Genomic DNA, 25291 nt, shown 5'->3' on the forward strand with positions numbered 1-25291 from the left:
GTAAGTGCTTAGTATTTGCTTGTAGAATTTTCAAATTATCAGTTTGTTATCATTATACAACTAAGCTAACTAGTTTTATTGTATAACTTGGGCACTCTGTTTATACTAATCGTGTCATGATTTCTGTTTCAGAGTTAGGAACTGTCTAAAGGCATTGTTAGTTATACATCACAGAAAACACCACTGTATGCCCTAGTGTACCTATGGCATGTCTAACAATACATTACTATCCTAGTCAAGAAAAGACCATCATCTTTTGACATATATTCTGATAATGAAATAAATTATGTGCCATTTTATTTTTTATTGTTTTTTTTTATGTTTTGTGGTTTCAAAGCAATCCATATCTTTGAGTATAACTAAAACTTTCTCTTTTATCTCCATGATGGAATGGTGTGTGTGTGTGTGCATGTACGTATGTTTTGTTCACAAGCTAAACCACCCCTCCATCAACTAAGAGGGTGTGAGTTCCAGCCTCAGATGGTCAGGCAAGCCTAGTACATCCTGAGATATTCACCCATGACTATTTTTAAAGAAACGAGAATAGATGTGTAATTCTTTTATTGATGAGGTAAGTTTTCAAAGACATGAAGCCTAAGTTTGTTTAAAGACAACTTTATAGGCAAGTTGAGAAAAGCTGTGTAACATCCTTCCCTAGCCTGTTTCAAATCCAAAGATAAGTATATACTATTCTGCTTCCAGTGAACACCACCTTATTTTTTTTAAAGTGAGGTCATTAAAGCCTCTAAAATAGTTCCAAATGCCATGTCTCATACACATCTCCTTGATTCCCAAGCTGTCATGTGGGTAAAAATCACACTTATTGGAGAAACACAGTAATGACAACCTCAGCGGCTGAGACTGAAACTTCAAAGTAATTGAACCATTTAACCACTATTTACTTGCCCAGAATTTCTTCTCAGAAATGACCCTTTGCTAAAAGCCTATGTTCTTGTCGCATGCTGAATTCATTGCCTTTCAGATACGCTCGTTGTGCAGCAAGGCCTGCTCCCGAACTGACACTAACTACGTTATCTCCTTGGCTTCTGGTAGCATGGCTTTCATCCAAGCTCTGCTTGATCTCAGGCAGGAGTTCTCACATTCAAGCTTCCCCTGAAAAATCCTTTAGAATGTCATGGGTTATGAACACTCCACACCCGGATTTTCTAGTTCAGAAAGTATACGATGGGGCCCAAGAATTTTAATTTCAAGGGTACCCAAAATGAAGGTGATAAGATTAATCAAGGACCAAGATTTTCTTTGAAAATTCTCCTGTCGTAAAGATAGGCTACTTCCCACAAATCAGAACATTTCTTGTCCCCAAATTATACAAAAACTAGCTTCTTTATGAGGACCTGGTACTACATTTTTACATTATTTCTCTAGAACAATAGCGATACCATGTGAACTACAAGGGTAATATATATTTATTTACTTACCTGCTTATTTGGGATTCTTATCATTTTGGGAGGGGTAAGAAGTGATTTTATGTAGCCCAGGTGGTACCCAAAATTGTTACATAGCTGAGAATGACCTTGAACTTCCTCTCTCTGCTCCCATGAATGCTGGGATTTCAGTGTAGGCAGTGCTAGAGTGTGAACCCAGAGCCTCCTACATGCTACATGCTAAGCAAATACATACAAAGTGAATACAACTCCAGCTCCACAAGTATGAGTTTAATTTTCTTTTAGCAGTCATATTAAAAAGGTAAAAGATAAAAATCAACTTTGAAAATACATATTTATATAAGTAATATATAATACATATCTTATTTCACCTCCCATCAACATATAATCAATATAAAATATCAATGAGATATTTCAGCTTCTTTTAGCTTTATGTCCAATTACACACTATCTGAAAGTTGATAGATGCATTTTTAGACTTTGAGTAGTTCATTCCTTGGAGTACCTACATTTCCACTTTGCCTGGCCAGTGCCTTCTGAGTGGAGAGCTAGACCCCTAGAGGTTCAGGATCAAATAAACTAGAGCAACGAAGACTCTCCTTTTTCTGCCCTTTGCTGTGCCTGCCCTCACTACACTTCTTCGGTTTCAGGATATACCAGCTGTACTATCAAGTCAATAATAAATTTTAAGGGGAAAGAACCTTATCATAAGACATGCACATTGATTTCAAAATGCATGTTAGTATCAGAATTTCTTTCTTGTTATACACAGAACCAACTATAAATATGCCTTGATGCCTTCCTTACTGTAGAATATTTAAACTTGTTCTCTGGCTGAATCTCACTCCTCCCTGCCCATCAGCAGCAACTCCTTGCCCTCGAAACACAAGCCATGTGAACAGCACAGTGTTTGTGCTTATGTCTTTGCTCCATCCTCCTGCAACCCTCTAAGCATACACATAGACGTCTGCTTGTCTACATTTGTGTTATCAAACTAGAATCACATTGTACCCACTTCTTTGCATAAATCCACACTTTGTCAATAAGAGCTCACGAAAGTCTTGTAAGCAGTTGCAGGTTGTGATCCTTACCTTTTAATGGCCACAGAAGAACCTGTAGAGTAGGATAGCAAAATTAGTTCAATAAATCTGTTGTCGGTAAACAGTCACCTTTGAGCCTTTCCCACCCAACCCCACTGCAATTCTGGTTTTTTTTTTAAATTTTTTATTGGATATTTTTTATTTATATTTAAAATGTTATTCCCTTTCCCAGTTTCCTGTCCATAAGCCCCCTATCCCCTCCCACTCCCCTTGTTCTATAAGGGCGTTCCCATCCCGATCAACACCCACTTCCAGCCACTGCCCCCCCCCAGCATTCACTTACACTGGGGGTCAAACCTTGGCAGGACCAACGGCTTCTCCTTCCATTGGATCCCAACAAGGCCATCCTCTGCTACATATGCAGCTGGAGCCGTGGGTAGGTCTATGTATAGTCCTTGAGTAGTGGTTTAGTCCCTGGGAGCTCTGGTTGGTTGGCAATGTTGTTCCAATGGAGTTGCAAGTCATTTCAGGTCTTTCAATCCTTTCTCTAATTCCTCCAATGGGGATCCCATTCTCAGTTCAATGGTTTGCTACTAGCATTCGCCTCTATATTTGAATGCTCTGGCTGTGTCTCTCAGGGGACATCTATAGCCAGTTCCTGTCTGCATGCACTTCTTAGCTTCATCAATCTTATCTAGTTTTGGTGGTTGTATATATGTATGGGCCACATGTGGGGCAGGGTCTGAATAGACATTCTTTCAGTCTCTGATCGAAACTTTGCTTCCATATCCCCTCCTCTGAATATGTACCCCATTTTAAGGAGTGAAGCATCTGCACTTTGGTCATACTACTTCTTGAGATTCATGTGGTCTGTGGATTGTATCCTGGGTAATTCAAGCTTTGGGGCTAATATCCACTTCTCAGGGAGTGCATACCATGTGTTTTTTTTTCTGTGATTGGGCTACCTCACTCAGAATGACACTTTATACTTCAATCCATTTGCCTATGAGTTTCATGAAGTCATTGATTTCCATAGCTGAGTAGTACTCTATTGTGTAGATGTACCACATTTTCTGTATCCATTCCTCTGTTGAAGGGCATCTGGGTTCTTTCCAGCTTCTGGCTATTATAAATAAGGCTGCTATGAACATAGTGGAGCATGTGTCTTTGTTGTATGTTGGAGCATCCTTTGGGTATATGCCCAAGAGAGGTACAGCTGGGTCATCAGGTAGTTCAATGTCCAATTTTCTGAGGAACCTCCAGATTGATTTCCAGAGTGGTTGTACCAGTTTGCAATCCCACCAAAAATGGAGGAGTGTTCCTCTTTCTCTACATCCTGGCCAGCATCTGTTGTCACCTGAGTTTTTGATCTTAGACATTCTGACTGGTGAGAGGTAGAATCTCAGGGTTGTTTTAATTTGCATTTCCCTGATGACTAAGGATGTTGAACATTTCTTTAGGTGCTCTTCACCCATTCAATATTCCTCAGCTGAGAATTCTTTGTTTCGTTCTGTACCCCATTTTCAATAGGGTTATTTGGCTCTCTAGAGTCTAACTTCTTGAGTTCTTTGTATATTTTGGATTAGGCTTCTATCAGATCTAGGATTGTTAAAGATCCTTTCCCAATCTGTTGGTTGCCATTTTGTCCTAATGACAGTGTCCTTTGTCTTATAGAAGCTTTGTAGTTTTATGAGGTCCCATTTGTTGATTCATGAACTTAGAGAGTAAGCCATTGGTGTTTTCTTCAGGAAATTTTCCCCAGTGCCCATGTGATTGATACTCTTTCCCACTTTATTGTCTATTAGTTTGAGTGTATGTGGTTTGATGTGGAGGTCCTTGATCCACTTGGACTTAAACTTTGTACCAGGCAATAAGAATGGTTGGATTTGTATTCTTTTACATGCTGACCTCCAGTTGAACCAGCACCATTTGTTGAAAATGCTATCTTTTTTCCATTGAATGATTTTAGCTCTTTTGTCAAAGATCAAGTGACCATAGGTGTGTGGGTTCATTTCTGAGTTTTCAATTCTATCCCACTGATCTACCTGCCTGTCTCTGTACCAATACCATACAGTTTTTATCACTATTGCTCTGTAACACAGCCTGAAGTCATGGATAGTGATTCCCCCAGAAGTTCTTTCATTGATGAGGATAGTTTTCCTTATCCCGGGATTTTGTTATTCAAAACGGATTTATAAATTGCTCTTTCTAACTCTATAAAGAAGTGAGTTGGAATTTTGATGGGGATTGCATTAAGTCTGTAGATTGCTTTTGGCAAAATGGCCATTTTTACTATATTAATCCTGCCAATCCATGAGCATGGGAGATCTTTCGATCTTCTGAGATCTTCTTCAATTTCTTTCTTCAGAGACTTGAAGTTCTAGTTATAAAGATCTTTCACAGAATCAGAGAAAGGACTGAAAGAGCTTGAAGGGGCTCGAGACCCCATATGAACAACAATGCTAACCAACCAGAGCTTCCAGGGACTAAGCCACTACCCAAAGACTATACATGGACTGACCCTGGGCTCCAACTGCATAGCTAGCAATGAATAGCCTAGTAAGAGCACCAGTGGAAGGGGAAGCCTTGGTCCTGCCAAGACTGAACCCCCAGTGAACGTGATGGTGGGGGGGAGGGCAGTAATGGGGGGAGGATGGGGAGGGGAACACCCATAGAGAAGGGGAGGGAGAGGGATTAGGGGGATGTTGGCCTGGAAACCAGGAAAGGGAATAACAATTGAAATGTAAATAAATACTCAAGTTAATAAAGATTAAAAAAATAAATAAAATAAAATAAAGATCTTTCACTTACTTGTTTAGAGTCACACCAAGGTATTTTGTATTACTTGTGACTATTGTGAAGTGTATCATTTCCCTAATTTCTTTCTCAGCCTGTTTATCCTTTGAGTAGAGGAAGTCTACTGATTTGTATGAATTAATTTTATATCCAGACACTTTGCTTAAGTTGTTTGTCAGGCTTAGTAGTTCTCTGGTGGAACTTTGGGGTCACTTAAGTATACTATTATATCATCTGCAAATAGTTACATTTTGACTTCTTCCTTTCCAATTTGTATCCCTTGACCTCCTTTCATTGTCTGATTGCTCTGGTTAGGACTTCGAGTACTATATTGAATAAGTAGGGAGAGAGTGGGCACACTTGTCTAGTCACTAATTTTATTGGGATTGCTTCAAGTTTCTCTCCATTTAGTTTAATATTAGCTACTGGTTTCCTGTATATTGCTTTTACTATGTTTAGGTATGGAGCTTGAATTCCTGATATTTCCAGGACTTTTGAAGTATGAAAGGGTGTTGAATTTTGTCAAATGCTTTCTCAGCACCTAATGAAATGTGGTTTTTCTGTTTGAGTTTATTTATATAGTGGATTAGTTTGATGGATTTCCATATACTGAACCATCCCTTCATCCCTGGGATGAAGCCCACTTGATCAAGATAGATGATCATTTTGATGTGTTCTTGGAGTCAGTTTGCAAGAATTTTATTGAGTATTTTTGCGTCAATATTCATAAGGGAAATTGGTCTGAAGTTCTCTTTCTTTATTGGGTCTTTGTGTGGTTTAGGTATAAGAGTAATTGTGGTTTTATAGAAGGAATTGGGTAGTGTTCCATCTGTTTTATTTTGTACAGTAGTTTGGAAAGTATTGGTATGAGGTCTTCTATGAATGTCTGATAAAATTCTGCACTAAACTCATCTGGTCCTGGGTTCTTTTGGGTTAGGAGACTTTTAATAGCTGCTTCTATTTCTTTAGGGGTTATGGGGTTGTTTAGATGATTTATCTAATCCTGATATAATTTTGGTACATGGTATTTGTCTAGAAAATTTTCCATTTCTTCCAGATTTTCCAGTTTTGTTGAATATAGGCTTTTATAGTAAGATCTGATGATTTTTTGAATTTCCTCAGATTCTGTTTTTATGTCTCCCTTTTCATATCTGATTTTGTTAATTTGGATACATTCTCTGTGCCTTCTGGTTAGTCTGGCTAAGGGTTTATCTATCTTGTTGATTTTTCTCAAAGAACCAGCTCCTAGTTTTGTTGATTCTTTGTGTAGTCCTTTTTGTCTCTATTTGGATGATTTCAGCCCTGAGTTTGTAGATGCAAGCATCACCAACAGCATACAAGATACAGAAGAGAGAATCTCAGGGGCAGAAGATACCATAGAAAACATTGACACAACCATCAAAGATAATGTAGAAGGCAAAAAGCTCCTAGCACAAAACATACAGGAAATCCAGGACACAATGAGAAGATCAAACCTAAGGATAATAGGTATAGAAGAGAGTGAAGACTCCCAAATTAAAGGACCAGTAAATATCTTCAAAAAATTATAGAAGAAAATTTCCCTAACCTAAAGAAAGAGATGCCCATAAACATACAAGAAGCCTACACAACTCCAGATACGTTGGACCAGAATAGAAATTCCTCCCTTCACATAATAGTCAAAACACCAAATGCACAAAACAAAGAAAGAATTTTAAAAGCAGTATGGGAAAAAGGTCAAGTAACATATAAAATCAGACCTATCAGAATTATATCAGACTTCTCACCAGAGGGTATGAAAGTCAGAAGACCCTGGGCAGATGTCATACAGACACGAAGAGAATACAAATGCCAGCCCATGCTATGATATCCAGCAAAACTCTCAATTAACATAGATGGAGAAATCAAGATATCCCATAACAAAACAAAATTTACACAATATCTTTCTACAAATCTAGCCCTACAAAGGATAATAGATGGAAAACTCCAACACAAGGAGGGAAACTACAACCTAGATAAAGCAAGAAATTAATCTCCTTACAACGAAACCAAAAGAAGAGAGACACACAAACGTAATTCCACCTCTAAATACAAAAATAACAGGAAACAACAATCACTATTCTTAATATTTCTTAGCATCAATGTACTCAATTCCTCAGACTAACAGACTGGACATGTAAAGAGACGCAACATTTTGCTGTATACAGGAAACACACCTCAGAGACAAAGACAGACGCTACCTGAGACTAAAAGCCTGGAAAACAATTTTCCAAGCAAATGGTCCAAAGAAACAAGCTGGATTAGCCATTCTAATATCAAATAAAATTAACTTTCAACAAAAAGTTATCAAAAAAGATAAGGAAGGACACTTCATATTCATCAAAGGAAAAATCCACCAAGATGTACTCTCAATCCTAAATGCTCAAAATGCAAGGGCACCTACATTCATAAAAGAAACCTTACTAAAGCTCAAAGCACACATTGCACATCACTCAATAATAGTAGTAGATATCAACACCCCACTCTCATCAATGGACAGATCATGGAAACAGAAATTAAACAGAGACATAGAGAAACTAACAGAAGTTATGAGCCAAATGGACTTAACAGATACTTATAGAACATTTCATCCTAAAACAAAAGAATATACCTTCTTCTTAGCACATCACAGTACCTTCTCCAAAATTGACCGTATAATTGGTCATAAAACAGGCTTCAACAGATATAAGAAGACTGACATAATGCCATGCATCCTATCAGATCTGAGAAGGACTTAGACCATGGACTAAGGCCGGTCTTCAATAACAATCAAAACAACAGATAGCCTACATATACATGAAAGTTGAACAACGCTCTACTCAATGGTAACTTGGTCAAGGAAGAAATACAGAAAGAAATTAAAGACTTTTTAGAATTTAATGAAAATGAAGATACAACATACCCAAACTTATGTGACACAATGAAAGCAGTGCTAAGAGGAAAAATCAGGTCTTAGTGCTTTCCAAAAAGAAACAGGAGAGCATTAGCAGCTTGACAGCACACCTAAAAGCTCTAGAACAAAAAGAAGCAAATACATGCAAAAGGAGTAGAAGGTAGGAAATAATCAAACTCAGGGCCTTTGACCCTTTTTTAAGCAGTAAAACAACAAAACTTCTCACTGTATACAGATTTATATGGAACATCTATTTCTGCTTATTCTTTTTACTTGGTTTGCAATCCCATTTTTAACCCTTAACGTGAACTTTTTTCCAACACACACATGCCCTTTCTTTACAACAAAAATCACTGACCATTAGCTTTCTCAGTAATTCACTGCAAGTCATTTTCCTAAAAAGTCATGATTCAATCAGCAAAGGGCTCACAGCAGCGTCTATCCCCTGTGCCCTCTCTGGGAGAGCCATTATTCGTGTATTTTCTTCACTTGTCTTTCTCTGATTAACAGTAAACAAACGTGGGAGAAATCCACAGAGATTTCATTGTAGTATGCCTACTTGGTCTGGAAACAAATATTAATCCACATATGTGCAAGAAATGCCTTTATTTATTCTTTGAAATAACAATAAAAAAATTAGGGCAGAAGTTAAAGGACCTGAACTTGATAACGTAATAAAAGTTATTCCGTTTGCAGTTCAGGTGATAGCAATAAACAGAATGATAAGTAGCAATAACCATTCAGATTCATTATGTGGTGGGTATAGCCATGGTGGTGCCTTATGAATGACAATTTATTTGTCTCCTCAACACCTTGATGAAATAGATTCTCTTATTTTATTACAATTCTCTTCATGGCTAAGGGCACTTAGTTCATAGAACCAGCCAATGCCCAAGGAAGACTGAAATGGGAGTTGTCTAGCTCCAGGGTCTTAATTCTCTGCTTTATCTGTCTCTTTGAACTTCGGCATCCTACATATGAATTGGATGGGGCCATGTGAACCCTAACTAGCCTTAGGATAGCAGCGAGAAGCGTGATGAGGATTTAAAAGTCATTCACAGTTCTATTGGAGTGGGACACTCATGTTTGGCACATTTGAAAATTGGACTAAGTAGATGGTGAAACTGGTAAGCTAGGCAGCTAATGTGGAACCTGAAAATTATCCCATGCTCAGAGCTAGACAATTAGCCTGGGCAGAGAACAAGCAGTCACCTTTTTCTTGCTGTGTATCATGACCATATTCTTCCTCTCTGGGCTCTGTCCCCTGCCTTTTACTTAATTGGAACACCAACCTATAAATCTTAAAGACTAGAGGCCAGAAAGCTCTCTGGCATCCTCAGACTGAAATCTGTGTGGGAGTTTGGCAATATTGAATTTTCAAATAAAATGATTAACAGTCACCTTCAGGGCAGCCTCTGAGAAAATAATCCTTCCTGAATCTTGCCTCCTTAATCTGAGGAAGCTTTTTGTTTTCAAGTTTAATAAAAAGGGTTTGGAAGTAAAGCAGGAACGGCTGACTGCAAGCAGACGGAGAGAACCAGCCCTCTCTCTACTCCAAGGCTCTCATTGGCAACTGGAATGTCATCGCTGCTCTCTGTGTACACCTAAGAAGGCCTTGGGGACACGTCGCTAGGAAGGGCAAAGGCATTTCAACCCATTTTAACTGTGTTCGTCTCTAATTGCTGTTTTTATTAGTGACAATTTTTTCCAAGATTCTAATAATTGAAAATAGACCCACCTGATCAGAAAGCCCATTTGCTTTTCCAGAGCACAATAAGTTCCAACAGATTTGGTGAAGCAGAGAATTAAAATCAGAAGGAAGGACATAATCCGATCCAATTCAATTGCAAACGGAAGCCTACAAGCCTACTATTCACAGAAACAATGATTTAGATGATCTGCCAAATAAATATAGGATGTTTATGGCTTTGCACAATAGGAATTGGCCTCATTTATGCCAGCAGGAAGATCATTTACAACTAATTTCTAAAAGACACCAAGTGCCAATGTTGAACTTTCAAATCAAGGCTAGAGATTGAAATAATCTAAAGAGGACAATTAAACGGCACAAAGTTGTTTTCAGAGAGAATTTTTGAGGAAGCCATACTACTTTATAAGCACAAAGCACAGATAAAGAGAGCAGAGCCAGCCTAGCTTTCTGCAAAGTGTCTGAGTTGATAAGTAATAAAATTATCTGGAATGCTACTTGTCACCCCAGTGGTTCTCTGTGTTCATCATTGGAGACATGTTGCCTTTGTGGTCACAAAGCACAAGGATGTATACTTCCCAGAACCAAATTCCATTCCTGAAAAGCTGTTCTGTAAAGCTCTGTGTAGAGCCATTTCCCTTCCTTACACGTGAATTTTATTGATAGAATTCCTCCTCTTCCCCTTCTCCTACTCTCCCATTCACCCTTTGCCGCGCCACACACACACCAGGAACTTAAGCATCCAAGTTGTTTGCCTCTACTGCAGCCCGATCATCCCAGGGGCTGCCAAAAACTTAGAAGAAATGAACAAAATCTCTTCTTTTCAGGATGATTGCCTTCTGGGATGGTGCATAAAGAAACTGAGATGTATCCCAAATCTCAGTTTCTCATTGGCTGTGAGACTTTGAGAGACTTACTCAATATGTTTGTGTTTCTTTGTCTCACAAGAAAAGTAAGGAAAACATTCTCACTGGAAGGAAAAAATAGATGATGCATGAAGAGCTCTTAAGTATTTTAAAGTCAAGGCCAACCTGAGCCCTGTATGTATGATCTTGTCTCAAAGAAAAATAGGAAGGAAAGGGAAGGAAAGGGAAGGAAAGGGAAGGAGGGAAGGAAAGGGAAGGGAAGGGAAGGAAAGGAAAGGAAAGGAAAGGAAAGGAAAGGAAAGGAAAGGAAAGGAAAGGAAAGGAAAGGAAAGGAAAGGAAAGGAAAGGAAAGGAGGGGGGAAGACAATGGGAGCAGAGTTCACTGAGTTGAGAAGTATCCAGTGGTCCTGGATTTTACCTGAGCATTTTACAAGAGAAAATGGTAGCATCTTAACTGGCATTTTTTCCCTTTTATTTGTTTTTTTTTTTTAATTTACATTTCAAATGTTATTCCCTTTCCCAGTTTCCTGTCCATAAGCCCCTATCCCATCACCCTCCCCTTCTTCTATAAGGGTGTTCCCCTCCCCATCCACCCCCCTTTCTGCCTCCCCAACATTCCTCTACACTGGGGGGGGGTCCAATCTTGATAGGACCAAGGGCTTCTTCCATTGGTGACCAACAAGGTCATCCTCTGCTACATATGCAGCTGGAGCCATGGGTAAGTCCATGTATAGTCTTTGGGTAGTGATTTAGTCCCTGGGAGCTCTAGTTGGTTGGCACTGTTGTTCTTACGGGGTTGCAAGCCCCTTCAGCTCTTTCAATACTTTCTCTAATTCCTCCAACAGGAACCCCATTCTCAGTTCAATGGTTTGATGCTGTGCCTCTCAGGAGACTATATCTGACTCCTGTCATTAGCTAGTATTTTAATGTCTCAGAACAAAGAAGAGAAGCATAAAATCATGGCTAACACTGAGAGTGAAGAAAAGCATTCTGTAACTCCTCCATTGGAGTCAAGGTGCTCAATACAATGGTTAGCTGCAAGCATCCTCATCTGTATCATTAAGGCACTGGCAGAGCCTCTCAGGACACATCCGTATCAGGATCCTGTCAGCAAGCACTTCTTGGCATCAGCAATAGTGACTGGGTTTGGTGGCTGCATATGGAATGGATCCCCAGGTAGGGCAGTCTCTGGATGGCCTTTCCTTCAGTCTCTGCTCCACTCTTTGTCCCTGTATTTCCTCCTGTGAGTATTTTGTTCCACCTTTTAAGAAGGAGTAAAGCATCTGCAAATTGGTCTTCCTTCTTCTTGAGCTTCATATGGTCTGTGAATTGTTTCTTGGGTATTCTGAGCTTTTGGGCTAATATCCACTTATCAGTGAGTGCATATCATGTGTGCTCTTTTGTAATTGGGTTACCTCACTCAGGATATTTTCTAGTTCCATCAATTTGCCTATGGATTTCATGAAGTCATTGTTTTTGGTAGCTGAGTAGTACTCCATTGTGTAAATATACCACATTTTATGTATCCATTCCATTGTTGAGGGACAGCAGGTTTGTTTCCAGCTTTTGGCTTTATAACTAAGGCTGCTATGAACACAATGGAGCATGTGTCCTTCTTATATGTTGGAGTATCTTTTGGATATATGCCAAGGAGTGGTATAGCTGGGTCCTCACATAGTACTATGTCCAATTTTCTGAGGCATTTCCAGACTGAGTTCCAGAATGGTTGTACCAGTTTGCAATCCCACCAACAATGGAGGAATGTTCTTCTTTCTCCACATCCTTACCAGTATCTGCTTTCACCTGAGTTTTTGATCTTAGCCATTCTGACTGGTATAAGGTGAAATCTCAAGGTTGTTTTGATTTGCATTTCCCTGATGATTAAAGATGTTGAGCATTTCTTTAGGTGCTTCTTGACCATTTGATATTCCTCAGCTGAGAATTCTTTGTTTAGCTCTGTACCCCATTTTAATAGGATTATTTGAGTCTCTGGAGTCTAATTTCTTGAGTTCTCTGTATATATTGGATATTATCATTTCACTGGTAAAGATCTTTTCCCAATCTGTTGGTGGCCATTTTGTCCTATTGACAGTGTCCTTTGCCTCACAGAAGCTTTGCAATTGTATGAGGTTCCATATGTTGATTCTTGATTTTAGAGCATAAATCATTGGTGTTCTGTTCAGGAAAATTTCCCCTGTGCCTATGTGTTTGAGGCTCTTCCCCACATACTCTTCTATTAGTATTAGTGTATCAGGTTTTATGTGGAAGTCTTTGTTTCACTTGGACTTGAGCTTTGTACAAGGAGATAAGAAAGGATCAATTTCCATTCTACATACTGACCTCCAGTTGAACCAGCACCAATTTTTGAAAATGCTGGGGTTTTTTCCCCGTTTGACATCCTTAGCTCTTTTGTCAAAGATCAAGTGTCCATAGGTGTGTGGGTTCATTTCTGGGTCTTAAATTCTACTCCATTGATCTATCTGCCTGTTTCTGTATCAATACCATACAGTTTTTATCACTGTTGCTCTGTAATACAGCTTGAGGTCAGGGATGGTGACTCCCCCAGAAGTTCTTTTATTGCTGCGAATAGTTTTTGATATCCTGGGTACTTTATTATTCCAAATGGATTAGCAAATTGCTCTAACTCTATGAAGAATTGAGTTGGAATTTTGGTGGGGATTGCATTGAATCTGTAGATTGCTTTTGGCAAGAAGATCATTTTTACTATATTAATCCACCAATCTATGAACATGTGAGATCTTTCCATTTTCTGAGATCTTCAATTTCTTTTTTCAGAGACTTGATGTTCTTGCCATACAGATCTCTTACTGGCCTGGTTAGAGTCATACCAAGGTATTTTATGTTATTTGTGACTATTGTGATGGATATCATTTCCCTATTTTTTTTCTGTTTTCTTTTTTTCGGAGCTGGGGACCGAACCCAGGGCCTTATGCTTGCTAGGCAAGCACTCTACCACTGAGCTAAATCCCCAACCCCTTCCCTATTTCTTTTTCTCAGCCTCTTTATCCTTTGAGTAGAGAAGGCTACTGATTTGTTTGAGTTAATTTTATATCCACCCGCTTTGCTGAAGTTGTTTATCAAGTTTAGTAGTTTTCTGGTGGAATTTTTGAGATTACTTAAGTATACTATCATAACATATGTAAGTAGTAATATTTTGACTGCTTCCTTTCCAATTTGTATTCCTTTGACCTCCTTTGTTGTTGAAGTATAGGACTTCAAGTACTCTATTGAATAGGGAGGGAGAGAGTGGGCAGCCTTGTCTAGTCCCTGATTTTAGTGGGATTGCTTCAAATTTCTCTCCATTTAATTTGATGTTGGCTACTGGTTTGCTCTGTACAGCTTTTACTATGTTTAGATATGGGCCTTGAATTCCTATCTTTCTAAGACTTTTATCATGAAGGAGTGTTGAATTTTGTCAAATGTTTTCTCAGCAAGGAAAGTGGTTTGCAACCCCATAGGAAGAACAACAATATTAACCAACCAGACCCCCCCTCCAGACTAAACCACCAACCAATGAATACACATAGAGAGACCCATGGCTCCAGCTGCATAGGTAGCAGAGGATGGCATTGTCTGGCATCAATAGGAGAGGCTAGAGGAAGAACCTGCCAGGTTCCATAGGCCAGGACCATGGAAACAAAGATTGGAGGGCTCCATAGAAAAGGGGCAATTATGCAAGTAACATTATATAGACTCAGTAAATTATATTTAAGAATCTATATATTTATGTATGTAACAATACATACTGTAAACTGAGGCCATGAATTTGAAAAAGAACAAGGAAGAGTACATGGGAGGATTTGGAGGAAGGAAAGAGAAAAGGGATGATGTAAGTTATAATCTCAAAAATAAAATAATTTATTTTAAAAAGGGAGAAAAAAGAAAAGCATTTTGAAGTTCATCCTCATTGACACCCTACATTCAGCTTAGCATCAGAACTGAACTGTCTCCTTCGCACAATTGGGGAAATCACTTATATATGAGGAAACATTTCTATCCTGCAGAAAAGCTGCCAAGGCCAGAAAGTCTTACTCCAACACTCCTTAGAGCAGGGACTAGAGCACTTGATAGGGTCTCGAAGCTAGCTACATCTACTGCAGATTTCAGATGAAAAGCTAATATAGAAACACAGCCCATCCTGGCAGCACTGGTAGGACAGGAAGTTGTGTGAATTATTCTAGAAACCATGCCCAGAATCCTAAACTGGCTAAACTGGTGGGATCACCTGCTCGTCCTGTGTCCAAGGTGAATCTTCACTGCTCCTTGTCTGTGGCTTTTGATCCTTGCTTCAACTGTCTGACCTTTAGCTTTGTGCTTTGGCTACTGTGGATATTGTTTGGATATAAATACCTCCAAGAAGAGCATTTTCCTCTTAAATCATCCAGGACTAGTTTTGTTGATACCTAATTGATTCCTCCTGTGCGTTCTGCAACACCAAAGCTCAGTTACCTTGCACGCAGTTCTGGGATCCAACACAACTGCTCTTCTAAAACCTACTTCTGCTCTCTGGCCCTCCTTTCAGAAATCACACCATCTCTGCAGGGGGTGTGGGCAGTGTCTTTCCCCTTAGAATTTTATTTTCTGTGAGCGATAATCTGATCAATTAATTCAAGCCCATGTGCTAACTGCTGAAATTAATGTAAATGTTAAACTGGCATTTTTGCAGCATCAGAAGAAGCTCTGCATTTGCCAAGATTTGTCCTCTCTAGTCCACCCACAAGTGTCTGTAGACAAGTCCTGTAGTGACACTAGTGAAATTCACATCATAAGTGTCTTCATCTCAAGGTAACACACACACACGCACACTCGCACACATGCATGCACATGCACATGCACACGCACATGGAGGGTGGAGCAGAGTAGAGGTATAGAATCTTTAATAGGGTAAATAGCCCAGAATCTTGAGCCCCGACCTAGAAACATGCTCTATATGTCTAGCAACTGGCTGAGAAATGGAGTGGAGAAGGTGGGAATGAAACCCTGACTTGTGACATTTTCTGATCTGACTGGGGTTGTGTAAACACATTTACTGTAATCAGTTTCAAGGCACCAAAATCATGTTAATAAGATCATAAAAGTCTTGGCTATTTCACGACTTCTTGGACTCCAGTATCTGATCGCTTCCTAGTCAGTTCCTCACTAACGTATTGTATGTGTCACTGGACCCCACTGGTCTTTTCTTCTTCCCTTAGGGGCACCACTCCACCCCTACTTTATCAGCACAAACTCTTCCACTGGACTGAGTCAGGATCTTTCTTACAACTCACAGCTGCCTATGCTTTCGTCAGAGCACTTACCAGATTAAATATTTGCCCCTTAATAACATTGTGTGGTGTTTATCATTGGAAGCAAACTTAGCTATGCATTGATGTATGATCAGACCAGGTCTCAACTCCTTTTTATCCCCATTGTTCCTATGCAGTCTTTTTATAAGGGGGATTTCATGAAATTATCAAAGAACTCTAGTGTCTGAGTAAATCCTCTTGGTTCCTATAACCACAAATATGACAGAAATCCTTCTATGTTTGGCTGGTTTTTTTTTAAATCATGTATTACTAAAGCTAAAAGAAAGTATTCCAAGTATTTTGCTCTGATCACAAGATATTCTATACATGTGTCTAGTGACACCTTGGAGAGGCTGGGATGAGAAGCTGGGAGGAAGCGTTGTCCAAAAGATAAAGTGCTTGGCTTGCCTCAGTCATACCTCCAGAGGCTTGCAGTTTCACACTTTTTTCCTCTTTATAAGACTTCTCTGGAACGATTTTGACTGTGAGAAAATTAAGCTGGTTTTTGTTTTATAGATATGCAAAATAAATGCTCAAAGAGTTGTCGAATAGTAGAGAATGTTCTTCTGTCTCAGGGAAAATGTCTCCTTTTCCCCTCTTTCCTCCTACCTCCTAGTCTCAGCAAAGAATCCAATTTCCAATTCTACCACATTCTCAAAACCCTGAATCCTTTCCGAGTGTGTATCATGTGGTTCTCCCATTTGTGTTTGGATAACAAAATGTGTTCCAAAGACCACATGCATGATAATCACAGAACCACAATTTGAGCCCCTCCTAATCCTATTCATAATCATAATTTTCTTTGTCTTTCCTTCCACTGTGCATGTGACACCAGTGGAAACTTCAATGCTACCTTGAGGAAAGCCCCATGGCCCACATATCTTCTCCCAGAAGACTTTCTCTAGTCTTTAAACAAATTATACTTGCTAGAAACTATTTGAATGTACAACATAAAACCAGTAAATAGACAATGATCTGAAGAAAAACAATCTTGTTTCTTTCTGTCCATTTCCTACCTCCATATGCATCTACAATGACCGAGCAGGCTAGATTTCTACATTTTGATTAGAAGCTCCAAATCTAGGAAAACCAAACAAACTAACCCTGACAGTGCACTTCTAGAATATAACTTGTTTTTATGAGCAACTGGAAACCTCTTATAGGCCATAGAGATTTTAATTTATATTTCTGGTCATGTAACCTCTGGCTAGTCATTTTCTCTCTCTGAGGCTCAATGTTATGTGAGAAAGAGCATGGGCCTTCTCTAGATTATTGTAAAAACAGTATGAGAAACATTCCAGCATAGAGTAAGAGCTGAACAACTGATCACCATATGTTTCCATCTGTAAGTGAATATTTCTATACTATAGTTATAGCAGTGGTAATCAGATAAAGGCTTATCTCTAGGTTCACGAACAATTTTGACAACTGCCACACACAATATCAGTTCTTTGAAGAGAGAGAGAGAGAGAGAGAGAGAGAGAGAGATCAATTCACTGAAGATCAGTGTATCTTCTCAATCTATGAAGTTAGATTGTAGAATGAGTGCTCAAGCCACCTTTCCTCTCTTAAGCTACCAGTCCCTAAGAGTCATTGGGCTGTTTCTTTATCTTCTCCTGCATAAAATGATTCCAACCCCTCACCCTTCCCTCAGAGGTCCTTTCTGCCAACCTTCAGTTTAATCATTTTCATTCGTTCCCTCTGGAGTTTCTCCAAGTCCTATACATTCAAATGTGTTGCTTTGTTGTCCAACTTGGTCTTCTGAGCAATTTATCCCGCCATCTAGACAAAGTAAAAATGAGAGCAATCTCCAAGTAGGGGGACAGCAGGTAGAGGCAAAAGATGACCTATGTAAGGAACTCATGGGGAACAGTCACATGCTCAAAGAAAATTAGCACTTACTGCTACCAGTATTGGGGACAGGGCTAAAACTGGAACATTTTTTAAATAGTGCCAACCATTCTGCTGCTGACAATTATCTAAATTGCTTTTAAGCATATGACTTTTAACAGCAAACTTGAGTCTTGTTATGGTCACATTTGAGATTCCCAGAACAAGACCAATAAAATCCCTGTAGTACAAAAGTTAAGGAGATCAAACAAGAAAGCTGGATTCTGCAAAATGCCTCTGGCCATTAGGTAGACAGCTGAATACTCACTACATCATTCACAGGCAATGGTTTTGGCCAGTCTTGGCACATGTAAAAGATCCTTCATTTGTGTTCAATCCATCAGGATAATTAATATTTCTTGGGCTGAAAGTGCAGCAAATTCTAAGTGACTCTTAAGAAAAGATGGATAGAGGTTAATCAAATGCATGCCGATCACAGCATGCCCCTGACAGAGTCAACAAGAAAACAGAGCAATACAAGAAAACAGCAAATACAAAACAGAGCTCTAGCAAAATATCCCTTCCAGACATACACGGTGATTTGCAAGGAGTCTCTTCTCCTACATTCTACCTACCTTCTGGTATTGTATCAGTGAGTGTTTCCAGCATTCTGGGAGACAGCAGCCTATCTGGGTGCACGTATGTGTGCACACTCGCTCATGCTCACACATGCAAGGACTCGCACATCAAGAGAGAGAGAGAGAGAGACAGAGACAGAGAAACAGAGACAGAAACAGGAACAGAGACAGAGAGATTTTTTTCTTCCATCACATTTTCACATCCTTTAAAGAATCTGTGAGAATTTCTACTAGTTAATAGTCTGCCTGTTGAGTGCATATCTTTGCTTTTAAAGATGATTAAATTGTTTTCTTCCCCTTCTGAGACAGTTAAAATATATGCTTAGAAAGAATATCTTGATTGGGCACAGGGAGAAGGATCAGTCTTCTGGGCTGACTCCAGACAGACAGTGTTGGTCAGATCTAGTACTGTTTCTGAAGCTACAAGGGTCCTTACAAGAAACTGGTTAGGCTGGCAGGTGTCTGTCAGAAAACAGGCCTAAGCAACAGGAATGAGAGAGCATCATCTACACTGTGGGACACCCTTTGATCCAAGTTCTCCAAAGAACCCTCAGTTCTGGGTTCAGAAGAAACTCATGGTTTGTGTTGAGCCCCCTAGAACTATAGTCACATGGGTAGTCCAGTCCACTAACTAATTCCTTAAACCCTCTGATATATATATATATATATATATATATATATATATATATTCAATACTATGATTGTGAAATAATCAGAAGTTGAAGATGGTCAAGAACTTATCACAGAATCAGAAAAAGTAGCCTTCTGGGTAAAGGCAGAAAATCATACAATACTTAATTATCACCAGACTTCACCTGATCCGTCCATCACTCTGCTCTTGACAGTTTGCCTCCATTATCAGGCACGTAGTCTAGATGCTTGTAGCAGATTGAAGGAAAGGCATATGAACACAAATACTCTTGGTGTAGTGTACACAGTGAGAAGCTCTAAAAGGAAGGCTATTACAGGCATAGTATGCTAGTTGTTTGGTGACAAATATGCATCATACCTTGTAGCTATAATTTTTGCAAAAGTAAGCCTACACTAATGAACAGCACTACAAATAGCCTCTGATTTCATTTGCTTGGCAGTAGAGAAAGTCTTACACATTTTGAGTAACTGTTGAGATAGTAAAAGCAGGGCATTGACAATAACATGTCACCAGATTGCCCCTGGGTTAGTAACTGTGGCCAGTAGCCAAAACTGATGGCATAACAAATCCTCACTGGACACAACCCAGCACTCCCTTCTTTACCCAAATGGGCTCTTTAGAGACTCAACAACAAATAACTCCTAAAATCCAATAATTCATACCATTCCTCTGCAGTCCACCATGCCTTGGGAAGACATTTCTAATACTGTTTCAACCTGGGAAATAACCATGTGGATTATCAGCATCCTTATATGAGGAAAACAAAAACAAAGTGAGAAACTAAATAACTCAAAAAACAAAGGATGGAGGGACAAGAGACAAGAACGAGAGAGAGAGAGAGAGAGAGAGAGAGAGAGAGAGAGAGGTTGGTTCATTAGAAAGACAGACAGACAGACAGACACAAACACATTCATCCACATAGAGTGAGCAGGGGTCATCTACTGTAAAGCTTTTCAGAGCCTGATAAGGTAAAATAAAATTCTTGCTGAAATTCAAAAGCCAACCATTTGGGTCTTTCCTTTAAAAAAAGAAAAGAAAAGAAGATAGCCAACAGATTAAAGGAACTCCATTTATAAAAATCAAATGAACCTCTAACAAAGCTTGTTTGGGGACATGAATAAATCATCCACCCATGAATTATTCATTGTTATCAAGAAACAAGCTGGGGATTCCTGGAACCCGGCAGGATCTGGGGAGTGAGCAAGTTCATTGCTATATCCTTCCACATGAAGGGAGAGAAACCACCATGGGTACACATGACAATGTGAGGCCAAGCCGGTTCATGGAGCACCTCACCACCTTTATACCCAGAGGACAAAGCAAATAAAGTTTAACCCATAATGTACTTGATAAGGAGACAATAAGCAGTCTCTCTATATCTGTGTGTGTGTGTGTGTGTTCCTTTCTCCCTCTCTCCTCTTTTCCTCCCCCCCGTCTCTCTCTGTTCCTCTGTCTCTGTCTTTCTCTCCCCTTTCTCAGCGTGAAATACATAGAAAATATAAGCTCTGTGCGAAAGATCATGGGATTGAAAGCTTGACTCTGAAGAGGTTGACTAGAAGCTCCTTGATGACAAGCTGTTGGCACAGCCTGACCTTCTCATTCATGATTTACAATAGACTTGTTCTTGGGAAGCAGTAAGAAAGGGTAGAGGGGAGGCTCCCAGATTTAATGCACTAACTAATACATATGTGTGTTCCAGGTCCAAACTGCTTTGCAGGAACTACAATAATTCCAGCTGGCATTGAAGTGAAAGTGGACGACTGTAACATCTGTCACTGTCACAACGGGGACTGGTGGAAACCCGCTCAGTGTTCAAAGCGCGAATGCCAAGGCAAGCAGACTGTCTAGGGCAAATTCCCGACCGGTGACAAGTGCTAAGAGGGGATGCTATGGCTTCTACACTGCACACGTATCGCACTCAACAGAATAAGCAAGCAAACCCCTGCCAGCTACAACACGGTCACCAGCAAAATCTTCTGGGGTTGACAAAAGTGAATATTTTACGAAGAGGAAATCTCTCTCTCTTTATCTTGCTATATAAAATACACATAGCATATAGCTATCTAAAGCACTTTTATAATTGTCAATGCTTGATGGTGACTAGACAACCAAGATTTCTTGGACAAGAAAGAAAGAAAACAGCCTTGGACAGGCTCATTCCCAGGTGATGCCTCTGACCTGCCAGCTCACGTCCCTTGATTGACTCCATCTTTACTCCAGTGTGCACCCTACATTTTTCTCTTGTATGTTTTCTACTTTGGAATCTAAAGGGGTCAGATTGGACTACACGGTAAAGTTTTGTGTTTTCATGAGAAGTGTTTGATAAAGAAACTTTGGGGGGGTCTCCTTCCAGAGGGGAAAGATTGAAGAGTGTACAAGCCTTGGCTCTCTTGGGGGTAGTTATGTTTGTAGGCTAAGAAACAGAGAGGTAAATTGGGTCCTCTGCAGATCAGGCGAGGAACAGGTATATATTGGGGCTCACTGTTGATTCTTACAAACCACACATTTCACACATAAAATTTTGAAACTGCCTATCAGAACCAAGTAGGCGAGCGAGAACACCATGAGTTGACTGAAGAACCCACAGAAACGGGTTTTCAAAAGTGTAGCATTTAATCACTGGACTTCTTCATGATGCCAGCTTTGAGCTTGGTTTATAATTAAACACACAGCAAAGCCCACCTTGTCATCGGGCGATATAAATACCAGAACCAGGGTGAGTAGCCCCACTGTGAATCAATCTTTCTAAACATTTCTGACTTTCAAGTTCCAATTGGCTGAAAGCCAGTCCTATACACAGCAGTTTTTATGGTTCAGGACTGTGTTTGCCACGTTCCAGTAACAACCACTCAGCCCTAAATCTAAAATCCAGATTCAGGACACTCTTTCCACCTTAAGTGCTGATGTAAATTAAAGATTAGGGTAGAGTGAGTCTTGCACAATACAATTTCATTAGTTTAACATTTTTTAATGTATATAATAGGTACTAAGCGATTAAAGAGAACCTTTGAAGAGTCTCAAGGTTGCCCTGGTAATGCTGCTAGTCTAATAATGGAAATTAATAATAATAAAAATAATAATAAAAGAAATACACAGGGTATCTGATGCCACCTCCAGTATAAAATTCACAGCTCTGAGACCACATGGTCTAGTCACTTATCCCACTATCTGTCCTAAAAACCTTGGTGCAGATCTAATAGGGTCCTTAGGAAACTTCAAAGTTTTCTTCATCTCCAGTTGTCTTTCTTTTTCTTGTTTTCTGCTTCCACCCCAATCTGCGTTTCATGTGGCTTCTGTGAAGGACCACGTTACATGGACGGATATGCTAAGCGACATTCTTGGATTTCTTCCACTAGGTATCAGGAACACCTACCTAGTTATATCAACCAAATGTCCCCAGACTTAGGCAAAAGTCCTTGAGGGGTGTGGGTAGGGAACAAAGTGTTACCTGGTCGGGAAGCTGTGTCATCTAGCTATATCATGTCTGTCATATAACATGCTGGGAAGACTGCACACACATGACTTTGTTGAGCCCCTGAGCCCTTTGGATCACGCACAAACAGTAACCCCAAGGGTCACTCTCCTCCCTGTTAAGTGATGTTTCTAACACCCACTCTTCGGACACCAGTTTCTTTAGTCTCATAAATTAGTTTTCTCATTTAAAATTGTCAGCCTCTCCTCCCTGGAAGCACTGCCTGTCATCAAGAAAGAGTTGTCATTTCCAAAATTAATGTGCTGACGAGCCAGACCTGACACTTTTACACACACTGTGCTTGTGTTATGATACAAATAACCATCCTGGTACCATCCGAGGAAGAACATCCAGCCGCCTTCCCTTAGAACACCAATTTGCTGCGAGGTTGGTGCCTTTCAGTTGCTACTATGGATACATCATAGAGACAGCCATGAATCATTCATGAGCAATTCTGCATGATTTATGCCTACACTCAAAAGCAAAGGCACTCCATACTTCCCCCCATGTCTAGACACAGTTGTACTGTACGGCTTTCTTTGCTCTGAGGTTGCCTAATACCAGTTCCAAAAACCCACATTCTTGGAAAGAAATAATAATCATTATCATTATTACAATAAATGACAGGAATAAGGTCAAAAACTGAGAAAAATATACTGCTAATAGAGTCTAGGCCATACAGCCTAGACCCTTATCTACTATTGAGGAGTTACTATGTCCTTGTTAGGAACAGAATGGGCAGCCTGGAAGCCAAGGTACAGAAATTTTGTACCTAAGTCTGAGCCCACTGACATTCCCAGCATGGACTGGGTAGGCTCGAGTGTGACAACTCGCTCAACACTCTTTAGAGAGCTTTGGGTTGGCAGCAGATCAATAGTGGCCTCTGTGACAAACTTGAGCAAGAGATTTTTATCACTGTTTATGTCAGGTTTGGGCTTGGTTTCTTTTGTCTGATTGCTTTGTTCTTCTGACTGTGTTCGGTTTCACTACAGTATGTCCCTTAACGCTCCCAAGCACCAATGTTTTCCCACCTTTAGCGAGAGACAGAGCTATACTGTGGCAGGATTTCTCATAAATGGATAAACATTCAACAACTTCCTACTACCAGGTCACGGAGAAATTCTTTCCAAGCTCAGAACATCAGAGTTCTTCTGGTCTAACCATTTTGTTATTTTTTTTTAAGGTTTTGATTACAGCCACACAGTCGCCTCTGTGTTATTATTTCTCTTCTGCCTTTGGCGCTAGGCTTTAAATTCAGCTATGTTTAAATAAGGGGTCAGTAACTGGTTTGTCAGTTGATGCCTGTTAAACTGATTCAGTTCCTAAAACCTTTGAAAAATGGTGTGCCTGAAAACTAGTAAGAGAGAGGGGGGAAAAAAAACAAACCACTAAATGCTAAACTGTAAAAAAGGGATTCTAGCAACAATATTTGATGTGTAAAAGAATATATTATTAAAAAATTATTTTGTTAAATATAAAGTGTGTTAACCAGTGAACATTGTTTGTGGTATATTTTCCTTCCCAAGTTTCTCCTTTCTCTACACCTTAGTCAATGACGAGCTCTTGAGAGCATCTGTCCTCTGACAGCACATGTGTCGTTACAGCTGTAACCAATTAGAATTAAGTTTTGACTTTGGTATTTGCCTGTTTGCATTTTTCATTTTTCAGAATGTGAGGCTGATTTGGGGGGTGGGGTGGATCATACAATGAGGCTCAAATAAACTGCAAGTGTGAGTGTTTTAAATGGTAGGGACAAACACCTTCTTTTCCTCCAGGCTTACTCAGCGCTAGAGTGTTTCATTGTTCAGGATGCCAAATGCAATGTTAGCCTTGGAGACCCCAGCCTCATGGTCAGTCCTCACAACATACCTGTGATGAAGAAATCTGCCTGTATTTTACTAGAGAGAACACTAAAATGCAAGGCTGATTCTTTACCTGACATCATGAGATGGAAAGTGGCCATGCAGAAATTTATTATAAAAATTTTCAAATAGTCAATAAAACAGCACGAGAGTCCTTTATGTCCTCATGGTCCCAATCCACTAGTCACTAAGATTCTGCAGACTAGCTAACTTACTAATTTCTATCCATGATATCAAGAATATATTCCTTCATCTCTGAAATAATATAATCATCTCTTTTAAAGGTGGTATTTTCTTACAAAATGTATCATTGTGTAATCAAACCCAGCAAAATGAGTAACCTTAGGACTATCCAATATGCAGTCCATATTCAAAGGATTTTTCTAAAAATGATATGAGAAGAAAGTGTGTTTTTGCAATCTAAAATGGCCTTATATTTGGTTGATGTGCCTTCTAAATCTAAAATATAGATTTGCACCTTGCCAACTACTGCTAAAAAAAAACTCTGACAAGACTCTTGGGTCTGTTTTTATTTGAAAAGTTTTACTGAGAATATTATTCTTTCAATACCCATGTTCAACTTCACCAATTGACTTCCAAGAGGCAATGGAGAGTCAGGTCCAGAGTAAGCACCATTGCTGGCAACTAGTGCCCAGAGCACAAACCTTTGTCTTCTTTGTACACAAACTCCCCTCAGGAGTCACAATGAAATGCTATTGCCATAGTCCTTGAGATAAACCCACTGCCTAATGCAAAGTTATGTGAACAATATTTCATTATTATGACTACCATCATTTTCTACAT

General features: G+C 39.6%; 1 protein-coding gene across 2 annotated transcripts in view; it reads left to right on the forward strand.

Moving 5' to 3' along the window:
• Nucleotides 1-23287, forward strand: part of Vwc2l (von Willebrand factor C domain containing 2 like) — a 170017-nt gene extending 146730 nt beyond the window's left edge. The window contains exon 4 of one of the 2 annotated variants that reach the window (XM_032901297.1): nucleotides 20853-23287. In XM_032901297.1, coding sequence (XP_032757188.1) covers nucleotides 20853-21001 — 149 coding nt within the window. In that variant the 3' untranslated portion in view covers nucleotides 21002-23287. The remainder of the gene's footprint in view (nucleotides 1-20852) is intronic. The other variant, XM_032901299.1, reaches the window with a different exon arrangement.
• The last annotated feature ends 2004 nt before the right edge of the window (nucleotides 23288-25291 follow it).

This window comes from Rattus rattus, chromosome 4 (assembly GCF_011064425.1).
Source record: "Rattus rattus isolate New Zealand chromosome 4, Rrattus_CSIRO_v1, whole genome shotgun sequence".
NCBI classification, from domain to species: Eukaryota; Metazoa; Chordata; class Mammalia; order Rodentia; family Muridae; genus Rattus; species Rattus rattus.